The sequence below is a fragment of the Cyprinus carpio genome, chromosome B24, assembly GCF_018340385.1.
Source record: "Cyprinus carpio isolate SPL01 chromosome B24, ASM1834038v1, whole genome shotgun sequence".
Taxonomy (NCBI): domain Eukaryota; kingdom Metazoa; phylum Chordata; class Actinopteri; order Cypriniformes; family Cyprinidae; genus Cyprinus; species Cyprinus carpio.
The window spans coordinates 23,069,186-23,090,987 of record NC_056620.1 but is presented as its reverse complement, the minus strand read 5'-3'; the positions used below and the strand labels follow the sequence as shown (position 1 = coordinate 23,090,987).

Here is a 21,802-nt window from a genome sequence, read left to right as displayed (position 1 = left end):
CTCACATGTGCTAATATAAAGCCACTGACAACATGACGGAAAGCAGCCCAAAACTTGTACTACTGTCGTGACAGAGCAACAGTTTAAAGAGAATCCTGCTGAGTTAGTCACACTCTCAACATCTTTATGGGTCACAGACGAGACGTCCCATTCTGGTGTTCACATCATTAAATGCAAACAAAGTGTGTTACACTGAATGGCACTTTGCTTTTATGACTGAAAACCTCGTGTATCTGGCTGAATAACAACACAAACGACATGCATATGCAAAGAGAAAGTGCACTTGTAATGCATTGGTCTGTGTTTGTGTACTAGTGTGTGTGTGTGCGCGTGTGTGTGTGTGTGTGTGTGTGTGTGAGAGATCCTCCCAACATTCCACAGATGCCTGGAATTCTCTGGTGTGACACTGCAGCAGATTTAGAGAAGGACTGGACTGTGACTCAAACACACACACACACACACACACACACACACACACACACACACACACACACACACACACACAGTCTCTGTGCTTTATCACAGTCTGCACAGAGCCAGCATTCACCTGTCTCACCCTCACCTTGTTCTGCAGTTAATGATCAACACATCTGAATGGTCTCTAATGACTATGGCCCATTTCACACAGCTGTGAGAAAATCAAACAGTAAGTCACTCAAGTCTGTGTGTCACTTGACACTTAGTCAAAAGTGCCTAGGAACCCTCTTAACCGTAGTTAAACATCTGTAACACAACAGCAATATGACAAAAAAACACAAAACTGTTCTATTGACAACTTAATAATAATTAAAAATAATCAAAAAATAAATAAAACATTAATAATAACAATCATCATCATCATCATCCAAATATTTAACAATAATTAATAATATTAATGTAATTAAAATAAATTAATATAAAATATAATAATTATGTATTATTAATAATAATAATAAATTGTATTACTATACATAAAATAATATTAAATTATATGGATAATAAACATTAATATTAATAACAACAGCAATCACCACTCAACAACAAAAACAGCAATACATTTTTAATTATTATTATTAAAACATTATTGTTTATTTTATTATAGATTTTTCATTTTTATTATTATTATTATTATTAGTAGTAGTAGTAGTAGAAGTGCATTTTTAAATATAACTTTATATTTATTATTATTATTATTATTATACCAATTTTCCAGTGTTAATACCAATCATTTTATTCAAAACTAAAACTTAATTAACCTGTTAGCCAGCACCCCCCATTATGGGCCTCACAGCTGAAAGTGCCCTACCTAACTTAAAATTGCTACAGTTCCTTACTTATGTTTGTTACACACATAATTTTGGTGTCTTTGGAAAGAAGACCCTTTGGGCTTTACTTTTCATCATCCAGAGTTGATAATGCTCAAAAATATAGTTATAGTTATAGACACTGAAGTGCCTTGAAAAAAATTGTACAAAAAAATCAAAAAAAATTTTTTATTTGATATAAAAATACATGAAATCAGTCCTGGAGCAATCTAGAAATGTAATGGGTTGAAAGTCACTTGTCTCATGAGTTTCTATTTCAAATCTGAAGAAGATACCATGAAAAATTAGATTCCTGCAACCATTTTTCTGACACTATAGCTAGCCCCCCCATCCCCACAAACATAAAAAATATTAACCAACTGTACTGAAGGGTTCTACAAACTATTTTAGTCATTAAACATACCACTGCAAAGTTTTTCAATTATAAAGCAATAGACAGAATCTATTGCTGTCCCTGAAGAACTGAGACGTAAAAAAAGGAATTATCATCCATATTACAATGCTATTGCTTCATTGGACTAAACGTGCTCCATGAGATTTCGTTCAGTGGACCCTTACCTTTCTAACTAAACCGGGATTTACAGCTGTGGATGTGTTTATGACTCATTATTACGACGAATCTGGTACGTACTGCGTTTTGATTCTTCATGTTTTGATGTGTACTGCTTACATGAATTTAGCAAATACAGTCTTTATAAGCTTTCCATAGAAAAACAACGATCTGTCGTCGATGCTTGAGGCTTAGATCTTTATAATGATATATAGTTTGTAAAGATTAATTTTGTCCTCCTGTTTCATTTAATCTATTCGTAAACATTGACACGTGCAAACAAAGAGAATTCTGTGCGTCGGCGTCCAGGTGCGGGTTAACAGGTTAACACTTATTTTGCACAGTATTTACACACACACACACACACACACACACACACACACACACACACACACACACACACACACACACACACACACACACACACACACACAAATCAACTGAGAATCCATTATCCATTAACAAGTCTCTCTGCCTGTTAATTTCTGCCAAATGCACATAATGTCCTTAATATGCACTTAATAAAGAATTCAAATGACTTGTGATCACAAGTTTGCACATGTATGATATTTCACAATGGTTTTGGACGTGGCTCATCAAATCAGTTGATAAAAATGCAATCCATTTCTATCACATAAACTTGATAAAACTCAATGTAAAATACTGACATGCTTTTATTACTGCTGAAGACAAAAGTAAGTCCTCATCACTTCCCCTTTAATGATATTAGACACAAACGGTGTCCGTGTCACGGAGCGCTTTATGAAAACACAGGGCCAGGCCCTGAAACACAACACTGTCACACATGTCTGCATGTCTTTACAGAGCCAGCCGGAGTAAAAATAAAACCGGTTCAGAGAAAGCATGTTACGTTGTCTTCCTCTTGACCTCACGTTTCTCATCTACACACAGATCTGACTGACTGCAGATCCAACAATAATCAGCACACACGTGTGTTTATGTCCACAGATATATGCTGTATATATTCATCAAATCATCATATAAAGAAAGGACAAACAGTAGATAATAGGGATGTAACGATTCACTCAACTCACGATTCGATTTGGTTCACAATTTTGATTTCACGATTCGATTCATGATTTTTTTATTTATTTTTTTTTATTTTTTACAAAATGAGATTCAAGACAAATTATAAATTAAATGAGTCCTTTTATTATTGCTTGGACAAAATGCTGCATGTTTCTTTGTGAAATTGAAATATAACACTTTAATAATATACTAATATAGCACTTGCACATCATTGCTCTTTTGTTGGTTTTGATTGCTTCTATTGTCCTCATTTGTAAGTCGCTTTGAATAAAAGTGCCTGCTAAATAACAAAATGTAAATATAATGTAAATGTAAATAACAAAACAAAATTGAAATTGTATAACAAGGCCCAAATCAAATAAATAAGCTACACAAATAAAAGAAATCTCTTCATCTAAACAAAATAAGGCTTCGTCTGTGCTCTTTCCATTTAAAATTAGAGGCAACCACTGCATTTTAATCATGATCCAAACAAAGATGCAACATTAGCAGTTTTTAATATAAATTAGATTGCATAATTTCGAAACTTCGAAAATGGTTTGACTTCAGTTTTGTGAAACTATACATAAAAAATATCTGCATGAACCGAAACAGCAGACGAGCTGAACGAGACGCAGATTCACTCTCTGCCAGCAGGTGGCGCTTAAAGCGTTTCCTTGGTTACCGCTGTAAACAAAGCAGCGCTGCACTTATGAAATTTAATATGCATTTAATATTTTTATATGCATACTTTAATATGCATATTATATGCATATGCAATATTCAGCGGCAAAATGAAAATAAAAACTACCATCTAAACTTTTCTAAAGACAGTAAGTTCCCCTCAGACACACATTCATATAAACTCCTGCCCCTAAATGAATCGCGATTGTTTAGCATCTCAACAGTTTTGAATCGATTTTCAACCGGCTCACGGTTAATCGTTACATCCCTAGCAGATAAGCAAATGTGTCCAAACTCTGGACTCGTTTAAAAACTGCTAGTAAATTTCACAAATTATTACAAAGGAATTGCAAGAAAGATTTAAATAAACATGAAACTTTTTTTTTTTTTTTTTTTTGCAGTTTAAGATGCGTCTCTGCAGATGCAGCTGATGAGATACAACGAGGGACAAATTAGTGAGAAATTTCCCGGAGAGCGGTAATTCAATAACACAGTCATTCTGTCATGCGCTTCAGTCTCAAGTGAACATTAACATGAACTGCAGCAGACATTAGCATAATCATGCATTTTGTTTCTGAACAGATTTACATATGGAAGAGGGCACAGATGCATGCGGTGCATTGGGCTGGTTCTGTGTCCTCTGTCTCCTTCACAGGGACGGGTCAGGAGCTAATGACGAGCTGTCAGTGTGTTTGTGCGCCGTCAGCTCAGAGACAGCATCTCTCCCTTCGGCCAGAAGCGCTGGATCTGTGTCAGTTCTCACAGTGTGCGTGACCTCTGACGGGCGTCAGCATTGACCCACACATGGATCGAGAAACACATGCAATTCAGAAGCGGTTTACAATCACATATTTCTACTACATGCTTAAAATGATTTGAGTTTTCAAGAAAATACAATTTCAGTCCTGCTTCTTCTAAACTGCATGTATGATTCAATGCTTTGTTTGTTTCTTTGTAATTATTTGTGAATTTTACTAGTAATACTGAGTGAAATCTGTTTTAACAATTCGTTTTTTTTATTCAAATGATTTTTTGAAGCTGTAAATATAACAGTATTATTATAATCAAATTTACAAGAAAATACTGTGTCCGTGTTTCTACTTAATCCAGTTACTTGCCACTTTTTCTCTCTCTCTCTCTTTTTAGGAATTTGTAAATAAAACAAAGACTATCCAAATAACTTTAACACTATTTATTCATTTTTATTATTTATTTTAGAAGTTGTAAATATTACAAGACCATTGCAATAAGTTTTACAAGAAAATACTATTTTTGTCTTTCTACTTAATTCGATGTGTTACTCTGCATTTCTTTGTAATTATCTGTAAAATTTGCACAGAAAAAAAATTGTTTTAACACCATTTTTTCCTAAATTATTATTATAATTATTATTATTTTTTTAATTTGTAAATATAAGAGATTATCAGAGTATGGTTAACAAGACAAATACTATTTCATTAATGCTACTTACACAAATTTTCGTTCAATGTACCCACAATCCCTTGCATTTAAACACTCGTATCATGCTGTTTTTATTTATATATTTAATTTTTTTTTTTTTTTTTTTTTTTTGGCTGTTCCACTCAGAGTGAATCAGAATGGCCTTGTTTTATCTTCGTTGTCGTCTGACAGGTTCATCTGGTAGGAAGGTGAAAGTAAAGCAGAGATCAGTGAGTGTTTTGATGCAATGATAAACACACAGCGCAATCTTCAACGGAATATGAATAACACTATTCAAGCTTATTATCTCTGAAAGATCTGTTTGAGACACTAAGCACCAGATATATAGAAACTGCTCATTTCACATAATCATCAGATGAGTCTGAATGGTTGAAATAAACAGCAAAAAATGACCAGGGTCCATTTACAACAAACAATTAAAGTTAAGACAACCTTTAATTATAATTGTAAGGGTATTATCACTAAGGTTTTTCTTAAATTAAGGGTTTGTTGCAACCAGCTGCAGACTTCGTGGTGTCAGACAGAATAAAAAAAGTCACTATTAAATGACGGTTGCATTGAAGTCAGTCCTGACAACAGTTCTCATTAACTTGAGTCTCGGTCGTGTTTTCTGTTCATGACGTCTGTCTCAGATCTCTCTCTGCTCTCTGAGCGGCTTGATAATGGTGATTCTGGAGATTTCCCAGCGGTTGATTGTGCGTAAAGCTCTGAGATCGTCAGGATTACAGATCAGCAGGGTCTTCATGTGCACTAATCTATCAGATTGATTCAGCATGAAGCTACGGGACAAATACAATCCAGAACATTCAGCTGATAAACTCAACAAAAGCATGCACTTGCACAATATTTAGATTTATCCACAGAAGGAACCTGCAAGGTCTTTAAGAAAATACTTGATTTTTGTTTTATGCCCAAATATGTTCATATAATTAACAAAATTGTGAATAAATACAGTACAATCTTACTGTTTTTGAGAAAAAAATCCAAACTAATATCAATATACTATTTACTATTAAAATTATAAATGTATAACACAATACGTTTACAAACAAAAGCATTAAAAAAATAATAAAATAAGCCCTGCTATTATGTGCTTTGAATATTTAGGGGGATAATATTTCTACAACACGCTAAAAAAAAGATTATTTGTGTTTTCAAGAAAATACAATTACAGCTACTTCTAAATTGCATGTATAATTCAATGCTTTGTTGTTTCTTTGTAATTATTTGTGAATTTAACAAACAAAAAAATAAACAAATAATATTTGTTGAAGCTTATATGGTCACGCAGACAAAAAGATAATAACAAATTTACATGGAAACATACACTAAAAAATAAATAAATAAATACAAATTAAACAAAATATGCAAAATAAAATATATATATATATATATTTATTCAAATAAAAAAAATTCACAAACAATTACAAAGAAACAGCAAGTAACATTAATTTAACATGACATTTTCATGTGAATTTTCTTGTAAAACATACTCCAATGATCTTTGTTTTATTTACCACTAACACATTTTTATTTACCACTAACACATATTTTATTTTAACTGAATTAAGGAAAACTAAAAAGGACTAAACAGTGTTCCAACATTCAGACAAAACAAACAAACAAAACTCTCACAACTACAAACACTGGTAATAACCAGTTTCAATCAATTGAAATGCTGGATAATGCTGGTTGGTGAAATAAGCTGTGTATTTCTGGGCTTTCAGAAAAACACTTTACTAATACATTATTCATGAGACACTCCTTAGCTCCACCCATAACACCATGGAAACCAAGAACCACACCAACAGCTGAAGACGAAGCTATATAAAACCCCAAAGAAATGCAAGAAACTGAGCCAAATGACGTCTATTAGTAACATTTACATTAAAGACTCTTCTGCTCACCAAGGCTGCATTTATTTGATAATTCCACAATTATTAAAAAACGGTAACATTGTGAAAAATTATTACAGTTTAAAAGAACCGCTTGTTATTTGATTATATTTTAATGTGAAATTTATTCCTCTGATTCAAAGCTGAATTTCGATTGTTCAGAAATGATTTGAATGTGTTTTTCTTATATACAAGCATTAGCTAGACACAAGAATGACCCACACACATCTCTCCAATTACATACACGCCAGCAGCCACTGATTCGGTCTCTCTTTAAATCCGTCAGGAAGAGTGGGGGTGGTTTTGTGACTCAGCGATCCTCACACACACACACACACACACACACACACACACACACACACACACACACACACACACACACACGTCCTCAGGCTGTTTTATTTACACCTTCACTGGAGCAGAAGTCTCACAGAAGACTATCAAATCACTGAACGACGATCTCTTCCTTGTAAACAATCTGACACACACACACACACACACACAAAAGATGACTGTATCTCATATCAGAAAAATCCTTCTCCTTTCACTTCCTCATGCAGGTTACGAGTATGACACAGTTTATGAGCTATATCAGTGTGTAGATGATAAAACCTGATGCTGAACTACCCGTGAATCACGCAAGCAAACTTTAGCAGAAACAATAAACTAACAAAACCGGATGAGTCCAGTTAGCTGACCTAAAAACTGACCAGACCAGCTAAAGTCATTCATAAAGCTCACCTGTGAAGTGTAACTCAATATTGGCGGATCTCGGCTTAATTAAATGACAAACGGCCTGCGCTCGGTTACATGACAGAGGCAAAACATTACAATGAAGTGGCATTAGTCAAGCAATACATTTGCAGCAGTATGCATTAATCTTTGTTATCATAATAAAAATACAACTGCTCACTGTCAGACAATATCAGATTAAGGTACATTAAGAGAACAGTTCACCCAAAAATGAAAATGAGCTGAAAATGAGCTCACCCTCATGCCATCCAAGATTTAGTTTATGAAAACAGATAAAGAGAAATACAGCATTGTGTCAGTGTCTCAGCAATGGATGCTCTGCAGTGAATGGGTGCCGTCGGAATGAGAGTCCAAACAGCTGATAAAAACACCACAATAATCCACACCACCTCGTTCTGACGGCACCCATTCACTGCTGAGCGAGTGATGTGACCTTCTCCAAATCTGATGAAGAAACAAACTCATCTACATCTAAAATATATAATAAGATGCCTGGGAAGCATCTGTACGTCTAAATAATAAAAAGCATAATAGTGTTTACTATAGTGCTGCGGACAGGAGCGGGAAATCAATGCTAAACTCAAATAATAAAATGCTACTAATCATGTAATCATGCATGACTAGAATAACAAAATCACTACTTTTATAAAAGGAAGGAACTGCTCTTCCTGTATCTTAAATATCTGGCATGTGCTAAATCAAGCTCAGTATGTAAGTGCAAATTAATCTGTCACTAGGCAGAAGACAAATTAGACTGATGCCACACGGAAAGATTGTTTGATGTTTTCTCAATCAAAAAAACATGTTTGTTTTTGTTTTTTCAATAAGTACTTAACATCTTTCCACTGAATATTATGACAAAGCACAAAAAGGAAACCTACAGGCCATAGATTAATTCAAGTTCATTCCACAATGCATTTAAAGTTAATAGAAAACGCCATAATATAAAAAAAATATAGAACCTCAATGAGAGCAGCAACTTATAAAGCATAGAACTGAGCTGAATGCATGACAAGGAAGACAACACAAATAAAACAAAGGCAGTAACAATAGACATAAATGTTTTACACAAAGCAGCTGACAGGTTTTTGGCACAAATTGCATGCCATATCAATATGAAGAGGATAAGATTAAATATGTGTGCATGTATAAATGTAGGTTGGCCGGTTTTGTGTGTGTGTGTGTGTGTCTCCTGTAATCCTCTAAATCCTCAGCAGGATGGATCATATACGATTCAGCTCAAACACACAACAAACTCCACAGAAAGATGAATTCTGACAAACTGATGGTCAGAAAGCGGTTCTCATCTCATCTGATCCCTTCGCTATGACATCCACAGAAACTTATACATCTGAATGATCCACTGATTACACAAGCCTGTCAGTAACACTTAGAGAAATGCTGAATAATTAATAGTTCTGCTCAATATATCAATATATGAGTGATGTCATTTATTGTGTGACAGGCCACACAAACAAAATCAAGGACAACTTTAAAGAAACTTACTAACAAACACACAACCTCCAGGTCACAAACAAAATCAAGGACAACAGTTTAATGCTCGAACTGATCTGAGATCAGCAGCAGGTCTGATAGATCAACAATAACATCATCTTAATCAATCAATCTGATCAGAATTAACGTTATGTAATTTTAACACACTTACACAAGTTTCACAGAGGGGTTAGAAACTCAGAAACACACACTCACTCACTCACACAGATAGACAAATAAATAAATTAACAGACAGACAGACTAATAAATAAATAAATAAATGAGTAGACAGAGAGACAGTGTCAGTGACCCACGCGCACCGCTCGCGCAAACCGCCCTCAGCGCGCACACATCCCCAAGTCACTCTTTCTCCGGATCAACTTAATCACAAAGTCGAGTTAACATACTTTAATATGTTTATTCTCACCGTTTCCGTTGATTTCTGAGAGTTTTCCGCGCGTGTTTCGGTGTCGCGGCCTCACGCTGATCCGCCCTGCGCTCTTCGCTGACCGCACACACACTCCCCGCCCTCTGACACTCTCAGCCAATCGTAGGCCGGAAACGGCGGACGGACAGCCGTGTCATCCAATCACGGCGCGGACGGAGCGTCTCCGCGTCTGATGACGCCGGGCCAACTGGCGCACTTTTGACAGACAGGCGCCACGTGCAATCAGTGAGTTTGACTCCTTATACGGGCCAATGGCGAGCCAATGAAAATAAAATACAAATCTTACTTTCACTCCACTGAGGGAATTATAAAGACGATGTACATGTAATTATTTTATTTCATTGTTTTAAACATATGTTCAGTAATTGAAAAAGACAACTTACTGATATTCTATTTAAGCTTCTTCTTCTTACTCCTCCGAGCCAGAACCGCTAAACTCGGCCCAGCTCTTCAGACTGATCGGACTCGGGTTGTTCTATCTTTTCAGACTGATCGGTGTTTCCTTAAAACTGAAGATTAAAAATCATAAAAATCCCATAGACTTCAAATGAGCCGCGACTATTCGAACTCCAACCGTCAAAAATTTAAATCCAAACACACTGAAGCCCTTTAGTCTCAAACTTCCCTTCTATGTATTATTTCTAATCCATTTCAATAAAGAAGAACCGGTTTTTATACAGTCTTGAGAAGAATATATATATATATATATATATATATATATATATATATATATATATATATATATATATATATATATATATATATATTATATAGATAGATTGATACTCATTTAAGTTTCCACTCTGTCTAATATTTCTAATCTAGCCGGTTGGCTGCTTCCAGGCTGGTTTTAAACTGGTTTTGGCACCTTTTCAGCTGGTCAGGCTGGTCTTAACTGGTCAAGCTGGGAGACCTGCTAAAAGACCAACCAAGTTTAAAACAGCTTCTTTCAGCTTAAACCAGCTAAGACTAGACAACTAGCCTAGGTTGGTTTTAGCTGGTTTTTGACTGGTTCAGCTGTTTTTAGCTGGTCTTTTGCTAAATCTGTTGGTTTAAGATGATTAAAACTGGTCTATAGCTGTTTTTTTTATTATTATTATTATTAATTCAGCTGGTTTTACCTTGTTTTTAGCTGGATTTTTTTTCATTTATAATGTTAAATCACATTAAAAACATACTAGCAGCATGCTAATCTTGCTAGAAACATGCTAATCATATGCTAAGGATGTTAGCAACATGCTAGTCATGCTAGAAACATGCTAATAACATGTTAACAACATGATAGTCTTGCTAGAAACATGCTAATCACATGTTAACCATGTTAACAACATGCTAGTCATGCTAGAAACATGCTATTCACATGTTAACCATGTTAACAACATGCTAGTCTTGCTAGAAACATGCTAACCACATGTTAACCATGTTAACAACATGCTAGTCATACTAGAAAAATGCTAATAACTAGCTAATTATGCTAGCAATGTGCTAGTAACATGCTAATCATGTTAGCAACATGCTAGTCATGCTAGAAACATGATAATCACTTTAACCATGTTAACAACATGCTAGTCATGCTAGAAACATGCTAATAACTAGCTAATAATGCTAGCAATGTGCTAGTAACATGCTCATCATGTTAACAACATGCTAATCATGTTAGCAACATGCTAGTCATGCTAAAAACATAGTAATCACATGTTAATCATGTTAACATGCTAGTCATGCTAGAAACATGCTAATAACTAGCTAATCATGCTAGCAATGTACTAGTAACATGCTAATCATGTTAGCAACATGCTAGTCATGCTAGAAACACGCTAATCACATGTTAATCAGGTTAACATGCTAGTCATGCTAGACACATTCTAATAGCTAGCTAATCATGCAAGCAATGTGATAGTAACATGCTAATCATGTTAGCAACATGCTAATAACATGCTAATTATGCTACCAATGTGATAGTAACATGCTAATCATGTTAGCAACATGCTAATAACATGCTTATGCTTACAACATGCTAGAAACATGCCAGTCATGTTACAGACATGCTAGTAACATGTTAACCATTATATCAACATGCTTGTAACATGCTAATCGTGCTAGAATATGCTAGCAACATGCTAAAAATGCTAGAAACATGCTAATCACGCTAGCAATATGTTGGTTACATGCTAATCATGCTAAAAACATGTTAGCAACATGCTAGTCATGCTAGAAACACCCTAGCAACCACCCCAGGCACCCTAGCGATATGTTTTACACCTATCTGTTTTTCTGATAGACTCTGTATTGCCTTGAAAACATTCAAACTTTAATCTTTAAACCTATTTAAACTATTTTCAAGCCAACTTATAGTTTGTCTACAAAGTTTTCAATCTAGTTTATCTGTTACTGACCTTATTGCAAACGCATAAATCCTTAATCATTTAAAAATATTTACGTATATAATACAATTTAATATATAAAATTTTAAGCTAAATTTGGTTTTTAATGAGAAATACTGCAAAACCTACCACATTTTTATTTTTACTCAATACTCTGTGATATTGTGTGAATAACTAAACAATAACTAAACTAACAATAACTAAACAATAACTAAACTAACAATAACTAAACAATAACCAGATCGCTGCATGAAGAATTAAACTCAAACAGCTGCTGAGATTTTTCCGGATGGTTAAATGTCGCCATCTAGTGGCCAAATCAAACTTTTCTGAAAGAATTTCAATCTGTTTTATACTAGATAAATGTGAGTCTCTATAAATAAAATTTGTTTAATAATGCATTTGGTTTATGATTATCTGCACAACGATGAGAGCATAATCCACTTGATTATTAAAAACGATTGCATCTGACTGTTTAAAAGATATTGTTTAATTAACAAAATTTTATTTCAAATTAAATCTCAAATATAGATGTTTAAAGTGGAAAGGTGCATATTGTTATTATAATTTTCCCTAGAAATTAAAAATAATAAAAATAATAAATGTTTAATTAAAAAAACAACAACACAAATTTCAGTTGTTTTCAAAGAAGTTTATTGAAATAAATATTTTTAAACTTTATAAAGTCAACCGTTTATAATGCTAGCACACAATCAAGACTTTCTGAAGTCTGTCCGATCTCTTCAGCTCGTTTCAACAGGATTCCTGACCTCAGTAACGTAACATCAGCGTCCAGTGTCACGCGTCCATCCTTCCACACGCTGGAAGAACATGAAATGAGTCTCAGTGAGCTGGAAGTACAGTGCTTCAGTCGACATTCTCCGTAAGAAGATTCGCAGTGCAGCATGCAGATAAAATGTGCACAAGTTCAATCTGTCTTTGTTATTACCTTTATATATATATATATTATATAATAACTGATATACTTCATTATTAACAGAGATATTCACGTTCATTTAAAAAAAAGAAAGAAAAAAGGTCAAACAGATTTATTTTCCTCTACAGTATTTATCTTTTAAGTCGTTTTCTGCATTTCGAAGCATGCCACGGAAATGCGATTCTGCATAGTGTGGGCTATAGGGATGCCAAGAACTCATTTCCTTACAAGACTTCCTTATGTACAGCAAAACTGGGAAGGAGAAAAATAGCAATCCAGTGTAAACGAAAAACACAAAATAAATTAGAAACCCAAAAATATGTACATAGAAGATTCGTGATTGGAAACTGACGCGCTGGTAAAGCATGTTTAATTGTATAATCGCATGGATTTGGGTTGCGTTTGGCCGGTTTTGTGTGATCTGTGTTTAAAGTTGACGGTGTAAATGCCCTTGGCTTCAAATCCCTGTAAATAGACGACAAGAGAGCAGAGATCCTTTTCTTTAGTAAGAGAGATGGTGTAAAGTGCACAGCGGTACACCCAACATCAGGAGAAAAACACTACACACAAACCCATTCAGCAGGACAGATCTTCATCCAGTGATGTGGAGAATAATCACAGATTGACACACAGTAATCTTGTTATATAACCTCCATTAATGACTGTGATTACATTAGGACAATGACGCAGTGTTTTGTGAATCGAGCAAGCTCACAGTCACCTGACGCAGATTAAGAGCAAACCTGGATTACAACAAACAACCGAACAAACTAAAACTACACGACTTCATGTGTCACAGATTTCTCCAACTTGATCCATGTGAGGGTGAATCTCACAAAAAATCATTTTTGAAACTCAAAAAAAAAAAAAAAAAGAGAGAAAAAAATGTGCCAAAAATCTTCCATAATGTAAAAACAAAAACAAAAAAAACTCATCCTATGATCCTTAAATAAATAAATAATTTATGGAAATAGACAGATATTCAGATAGATAGATATTATTTATTTCATTTAGGATCGGTTTTTCTTTTTTTTTAAATTTCTAAATATTTATTCATTAAAAAAGTATTTGTTGGCTTTAATTTATGATGGTTTAAAAATTGCAATAATTAATAGCAATCTAAAGAATATCATCACTGAGAATATTAAAAATCCTAAAAACAGATTTTGTTGTCTTTATGCCAGTATATCGTTTTGTCGCTTTGCTTTTGATATTGGGGCAAAATTTGACCTGATGTGTAATTGTGAGATTCACCCGTATGTGATGGTGCACAGAATTATAGACAATAATAATAATAATAAAATGAATAACAAATATGAACTAGATAAATATGTGCAAACTCCTGCACTAATGCAAGTAAACGTGACGATTGTTAATTAATTAATGCAGTAGTGTTGAACAGTCCTTTCACATTGACACAGACACACGTTTGATCAGACGCGGTGAAATCGACCGTCTTTGCCTTGAGTTTACCAGTTTAATCCAAATTAGATATAATATTTGGTGTCAACAAAACATAAATCACAATTAAAAACCTCTAAATTCAAGCCTAGAGAACGATACAATCGTGGTCATGATTCACGTACGGATGCTGATGCACAACACGTTCTCATGCTAACATGTCTTCCTTCCTCCAGAAAAAATGTATATTTTATATTATAGTCATTTAAATATAATAACGGTAAGTCTGATATGAAATAAACGGCTAAATATTAAAAGTGTTTATTATCGCATGCTTAAGAGCTTATAGAAAGTTAATTTCTGCATTGGTCCACACGTCAGTGGAAAACCAAAACCAATTCACTGTCGAGTTCAAGAGCTCATAAATGTACCAAATCATAATTAATAATCACGTGACTGTGGCTGCAGGCCGTAAACACCACAGACGATGAGGAAAACCCAGCCAAAAACATTTGGTCCAACCCAATCTTCAATATTTGGTTTCGTTTGTGGTTTAAAGGATTCGGTATTGCTAAAGCTAATGCGTTCTAACTACAAAAATCACGTCGAGTTGAAAGAAAAGCTGAAAAACAAACAAACGGAAGCCAAGCGGGACGTGACGCGCCATCAGCTCTTTGCATATTGTTCATTCAGTGTCCCAACACATGATATGCTTCATCAGTAACGGCATAGCTTTAAAAACCCGCCAATCACCTCATCCAGCCAATCCAGTGTGCTTGGGCGGGGCCTGAGGCTCCGCCTCCTTCATCGACGCACAGGAAATGAAGGCAATGACAGGACACACACACACAGGTTGTTATTATTAGAAGGGGTTTCTTCTGTTAGGCCAGCTAACACTAACGAGTTCAGTCAGTTCTGGAAGCGCCGCAGACGTGAAGAGAAAGATCGAGAGAGTCTGGAAAATTCAGTGCAAGACATAATGGCTACTTGAAATCATTATTCGTTTAGGGATATCCAGTGAAGACGAGTAAAACCGCCTCCAGTGAATCTCTGAACCTCCGCAGCCAGGTTCGAGTTCGGTTTGTTCTCCTGTGGTCCGGCGGTGGTCTCTAGCTCTCGGGGTCTGAGCCGTGTTTCTGTGTCGTCTGTGATGAGCTCAGTGACGTGTGCGGCTCCTGTAGGGAGAAGCGCCGGTGGATGTCGGGGTCGGGCTCCAGCTCCAGTCGGGCCCCGAGGCTGGAGAATCCGGGTCGAGGAGCGGCGCTGACCGCTGGATGGAGCTCCGCGGAGCTGCTGAGAAACTCACAGGACTGGAGGAGGAAACAGAGCAGAGTCTGGTGTTCATACATTAGCACCAGAGCTATAGCAGCTATTTAACCAGCCCAAACTTTAAACAGAATCAGAGATAAAATAAAACATGTAACTTCATATATATTACAAAAAAAGCAAAAACAAACAATATAAATTAGAATATTTATAATATCATGTATATTTTAATTATAGATTAATTTAATATTAAACATAGCGTTTATAATTTAATATGAAATAATATTATATAATTTTACTTCTATATAATCTATTCTATATATATATTAGTGCTGTTAAATGATTAATCACATCCAAAATAAAAATATTTTTTATATTATATAATATATATATATATACACATACAGTATATAAATATATTTCATATATAAACAGCATATTTTGCTTAAATATATATATGCATGCATTTGTATTTATATATACATAATAAATATACACAGACAGTACACATACATATTTTATGTAAACAAAAGCTTTTATTTTGGATGTGATTAATCATTTAACGGCACTAATATATATATATATATATATATAGTATTTGTGTGTCTTAATAATTAAAAATGATTATATTACTATATATGATTTTTTATTGTTAACACATACAGATAATGTGTATATTATACACAGACATATATGTTATAAAATAAATTAGATATATTTTGAAATGCAAATAAATAAATAAATTAATTGATTAATAATAATTTTAATAATTTGGCCATGAGATGGTAGCACCTCCTGACGGAGTGAATAGAATTTGACTAGTAACTGTTTAGAAGTTAATTCATGTATGCAATTGACTATTTTTTTAGGTAATATGCTGATGTATTCTCTAAAACTGATGGAGCGTGGTGTGAGCAGTGACTATGATCATGTGTTACCTGTGAGAGAGAAGCCGGTGTCCTGGACTCCAGCGGTGTGACGGGCTGCACGAGGATCTCGGGGAACATGGACGCCTGCGGCGGGGAGGAAACGCTGCTGTAGGACGGAGGAACCAGCATCATCTGCCTCTGCAGGAGCTGCATGATCGCACCGATATCCGTCGACATGCGACTCTCCAGTCTGAACACACACAGGTTATTCAAAAAAACAGTTACGTGCACAGTTAGATTTGCAGTGCAATTCATTCCTATACTTATAGGTGGCGCTCCATTCAAAGCTTGTGGAACTGGTTTCAGTGATTGAGACAGCAGGTTGAGAGGACAGTGAGACAGCAGGTGTTCTGAGTGCAGTGAGACCTGTTGAGCTGTTTCTGCAGCAGCTCCAGTCTGCTCTCCATCTGGCTGCGCTGCTGGCGGCTGATGCTGCGCAGGGGGGTGCTGGGATGCGTCGAGGGCGACGGGAGATTGCAGCGGGGCACCTCCTGATACTGCCTCCCCCGACTGTCACCCCAAAAACTGAAGATATTAGACACACCTGAGAATGCACCTGAGGCACACACACACACACACACACACACACACACACACACACACACACACACACACACACACACACACACACACACACACACATTAAAACCACATACAGCATGATTTATAACATTTATATTTCTAAGTGCTCGTTTAAATAATATTAATATTAATGCATAGTATTACCATAATTTAATTATTTTTTATTTGATGATTTTCACTTATTATTATTATTATTTTTACAATTTATTTTATTTGAGCTTTTATTTTAGTTATATTATATTATATTATATTATATAATATTATATGTTTTATTTGTTTTTGATGTGTTGCCCTTTGCTGTCATCTTGGCCAGGACACTCTTGCAAAATATTATATTACTATTTAAATTTTATCTCAATTGAGTTTTTTATTTCAAAAAATAAAGTCAATCAATATGCGATATGCATGTAAATCAATTCTTGGTAAAAATGTAACAAACTAAAGTTGTAGTAAGTGGCGATCACATCCTTAAAAAAAGAAAAAAAAAAGGCTCAGATCTTTTAATTAATGGCTTTGTGTTTTTATAAAATGCAAATAAAAATCCTAATATTCAGCATCGTAACTTAACAGTTTTATTATCATATTTTAACACAATATTATAAAAATATTTTTATATAATATTATATTATTTTTTTATGTTATACAGTAGTATTATTTCAATGATTTGACCTTTTTTTAAATTGTTTTTTTTTTGTAATACTATAGACGTGTCCTGTTGTCATTCTGTCACCTGATAGGGCGTTGCAGGTGTTTCCTGTTTTGGGATCGCCCTCTCCCTCAGTCACATCCATGAGCGTGGTGGGAGGGGTGGGGCATGTGTGCACAGGCTCCTCCCCCTCATCGCCGCTGGAGTTGCGAGGCTCCTCCCACCCCGGTTTGAGTTCGTTCTTGTTACTGGCTGCTTGTTTTCTGCCTCTCCGGACGGGTTTCTGATTCTTCTTGATCTCTCCAGCATCGGCATCATCTGGAGAAACAAACACGGGATAAATAGTGAATATTAAATGCGAATATTAAATGATGGAATCTATGATAATAAATCCAGACTGAACATCAGTTATCAGGAAAACCTTTTTCTGTCCGTCGTCGGAATGAAAGCTTTCTCCTCCGCAGTTTGTTGAAGCCGGCGCAGTCTGAATCATCGCTGCTGGGAGATCCAGGAATCATGTTTGTCTGTAAGTGAACATGCACACCTCCATGAATTCTGTGTTTTTGCTCCATTCATTTCAAAGATTATGTGCATCTTTAATCAGATGCATTTACGTTGTGATCAACGGGAACTGTCTGTAAAGGAGTGAACTTCGGTCAAGCTTACTTATTTAATGTGTTTGAGAAAACCCAAACCCCTGCTCAGCCAAATCGAACACAATGAAAGCTCTTCACAGTGAGCGTGACTCACGTCTCTGAGGTTAAAGGTGATCTCCAGGTTGCTCCAGAAGTGGTCGGAGAACTCCGGGTACATGTCCAGCACCTCCAGCACGTCGTCTCTGTGGATCTTGTGCAGGTCGCAGTACGTCAGCGCCCTCACATCTGCGTTAGATTTCCCGGGCCGTGCGTACAGGTTGATGGGCTCACCAAATATATCGTTCTTCCCTAGGAAGCACACAAGATCACCGTCAGACACATCCACAAACAATCAGAGTAACAGAGACGTATACATTCATTCTTTACTAGTGCATACATTTTGGTGCTAATTGTAAGCCCTTCTAGCAAATGTAAACACTGCAACTCGATTTGGCTGATTAACCCTTTTTATCCCATAATATTTTACTCATGCATTACAGTGAATGCAACATGCCGCTTAGAATTTAGTTTATCCTTAATGCACCTCCAGTTTTATTTATCTACGGTTGTGCATTTTAATACTTAGATTTTTAGGCATTAAACTGAATTTGTTCATTCATTCATACAACTGTGTTTTTATTTTATTTATGCAGAATTTATTTTGTATGATATGTACAGGACAGGAAAACAGTGTACCTGCAATTTTGTTGTTTATGCTTGTGCATTTTAATGCTTTACTTTTATGCATTTAATTATTTATTTTATTTTATATATATATATATATATATATATATATATATATATATAGATATATATATATATATATATATAAGTTTTAATCATTACCTCCTTTTTTACATTTTTTATACATGTTATTATTTATTTTATGATTTTTTTTAAATGATACACATGATACTAAATATATACTATAAATAAATAAAATAAATATAACATATTTTGGTAAGACTTCAGAAGACTTGATCTGCTTCTCATGAGCGATAAGAACTAATTTAATAGCTACTTTTTTTTTTTTTTCTATTTGGAGCTTGACAGTCACTAGTCATTGAATGAATTTAAAGAACAGCAGTGATGTTCTGTTAAACATCTGCTTTTGTTTTCCAACAAGAAGAAATGCAGGAAAGTCATCAGGGTAAGTAAATGTTTTTTGGGTGAATTATTCCTTGAAGTGTGTGCATTCAGAGTCACACAGTTTTTCCAGATGACATCCTGTAGGTGGCACTGCAGGATAAACAGAATCTGTCAAACTGACCTTACAGTACAAACTGTGGATATACAGCTAGCTAGCATGACTTAAATAGGATGCATCATAGAAAACAGTTGAGGGTTGAGTCCGAGTTGAGGGTTCTGAGTTGTCTTTTATTTCCTGAATGCATCTTAATTCAAGAATTTGTAGATATTTATACTAGATGACAAGACAAAATGATTATTTGCAGTGCAGTACAGTTTTAACGTTTGCGCTGGCCCGAAGTGTTTTATGTATCCTGGAGGATCTTTTGAAACGGCCTACCCAAGATGGCCACAACAACATCTCCTCGTAAGATCTCGATGGAGCCGCGGGAGATGAAGTAGAGCGCGGTCAGGACGTCTCCGGCGTGCACCAGCGTGTCTCCCGGCGGGGCGTGAGTGGTCTTGAACTTCATGGCCAGCGCCCGCAGACACCCTTTGCTGGAGCCCTTGAATGCTTTACAGTTCTGCAGGAGAGTTCGGTTCAGATGCAGACAGATATCAGCCTGCAGACACTCCGGGAAACCCTTCAGCACCTGAAAGAGCACAGAAAACAACTTTTAAAAGCTGCAAAGTATTTAATTTTTTCTGTAAAGTTTGGGGTCTGTAAGGTATTTTGGTAACACTTTACAATAAGGTTCAACAATAGTTAACTACTTTAGTCAACATGTACTAAAGAATGAACAATACTTCTACAACATTTACTAATGCATGCTTAAAATCAAACATTAGGTAATGCACTCTGAATAACAGTGAACGACTGTATTTTCATTAATAAATACTGTAATAAATGCATTGTTCGTTTATGTTAATTAATACATTAACATTAACTAATGGAACCTTATAGTAAAGCATACCAATTTTTTTAAATGTTTTTAAAAGTCTCCTCTGCTCACGCATTTATATGATCAAAAATGCAGTTAAATTGTGAAATATTATTACAATTTAAAACAGCTGTTTTATATTTGAATTTTCTGATTTTATTTTATGTTAAATTGTGTTTTTATTTCTTAATATTATTGCTACTTAAAATAACTCAATACATTCTTGATATTTAGTTTTTATTATATCATAATATCAGCTCAAGAAACATTTCTGATTATTATCAATGTTGAAAACAGTGATGCTGCTAAATATTTTTTCTGAAAACTGATTTTATTTTTCAGGATTCACAGATGAACAGAAAGTTCAAAAGAACAGCATTTATTTTAGACTTTTTGTAACATTATAAATCCCTTTACTGTCACTTTTAAATAACTGAATGCGTCCTCGCTGAATAAAATTATGAATCTTAACATAGTATTTAATATTTATACTCATTATTAACGACTATGAATCATTAGTGTTTTATTGTACTCTGATTCGATTATGCCATTTGCAAAGCTTCATAGGATCTGAAGTCCCATAAAACATATCATGTGAAAAAAATCTTACTTTTTGTAGTACTTTGGCATCTTTAAATCAACGTTTAATGTTTCAGAGCTCAGTGGTTCAGCAAAGAATTTTTTGAAAAAATTATAGTCCGCATCATTTCACTCGGCAGCACAGCAATCATACCGGCTCTGACCGTCCAATCAGAACGCTCCACTGCTCCTTAATGAGAGGAGCTGACGGGCGGAGGTGGACGCTCATTTGTTTTCTTTACTTGAAAGCGTAATCTCGTTAAACTCTGGTAATAGCAGAGGATGTGCTGGTGAGGACAGTTGCTAAATGAACTCATTATTTATTACACACATTCATGTAATCAAGCTCACAAATCACTTTAAAGGTAATGCAAGTGAGTTTGTTAGTGATGAAGGAATAGCTCACGCAAAAATGACTCACAAGATGTAGATGAGTTTGTTTCAGATTTGTAGAAATGTAGCATTGCATCAGTGTCTCAGCAATGGATGCTCTGCAGTGAATAGGTGCCGTCAGACTGAGAGTCCAAACAGCTGATAAAAACATCACAATAATCCACAGCACTCCAGTCCATCAGTTAACATCTGGAGAAGACTAAAGCTGAAACAAATCCATCAAGACTTTTTTTCAAGTCCATAATCCATAATAACACTTCCTCTAGTAAAAAAACAAAACATCTGGCCTGAATCAGGAGAGAAATCTGCAGAGATCTAGACAAAACCACTCTAAACAAATAAGTGGCTGGATTTTCATATGAG

At 35.1% G+C, this 21,802-nt stretch overlaps 2 protein-coding genes across 3 annotated transcripts in view; both read right to left on the bottom strand.

Annotated features, from left to right (window-relative positions):
* Window positions 1-9,762, bottom strand: part of LOC109053217 (microtubule-associated protein 4) — a 61,494-nt gene extending 51,732 nt beyond the window's left edge. The window contains 1 exon segment of the mRNA XM_042751689.1: window positions 9,598-9,762. The gene's annotated coding sequence lies outside the window, so the exon portion shown is untranslated.
* Window positions 9,763-13,889: 4,127 nt separating this feature from the next.
* Window positions 13,890-21,802, bottom strand: part of kcnh2b (potassium voltage-gated channel, subfamily H (eag-related), member 2b) — a 160,977-nt gene continuing 153,064 nt past the window's right edge. For both annotated transcript variants that reach the window (XM_042751668.1, XM_042751669.1), the window contains 7 exons: window positions 19,927-20,179; window positions 18,514-18,707; window positions 18,185-18,287; window positions 17,848-18,081; window positions 16,902-17,091; window positions 16,545-16,725; window positions 13,890-15,650 (listed from right to left, as the gene is read on the bottom strand). In XM_042751668.1, coding sequence (XP_042607602.1) covers window positions 15,450-15,650; window positions 16,545-16,725; window positions 16,902-17,091; window positions 17,848-18,081; window positions 18,185-18,287; window positions 18,514-18,707; window positions 19,927-20,179 — 1,356 coding nt within the window. In that variant the 3' untranslated portion in view covers window positions 13,890-15,449. The remainder of the gene's footprint in view (window positions 15,651-16,544; window positions 16,726-16,901; window positions 17,092-17,847; window positions 18,082-18,184; window positions 18,288-18,513; window positions 18,708-19,926; window positions 20,180-21,802) is intronic.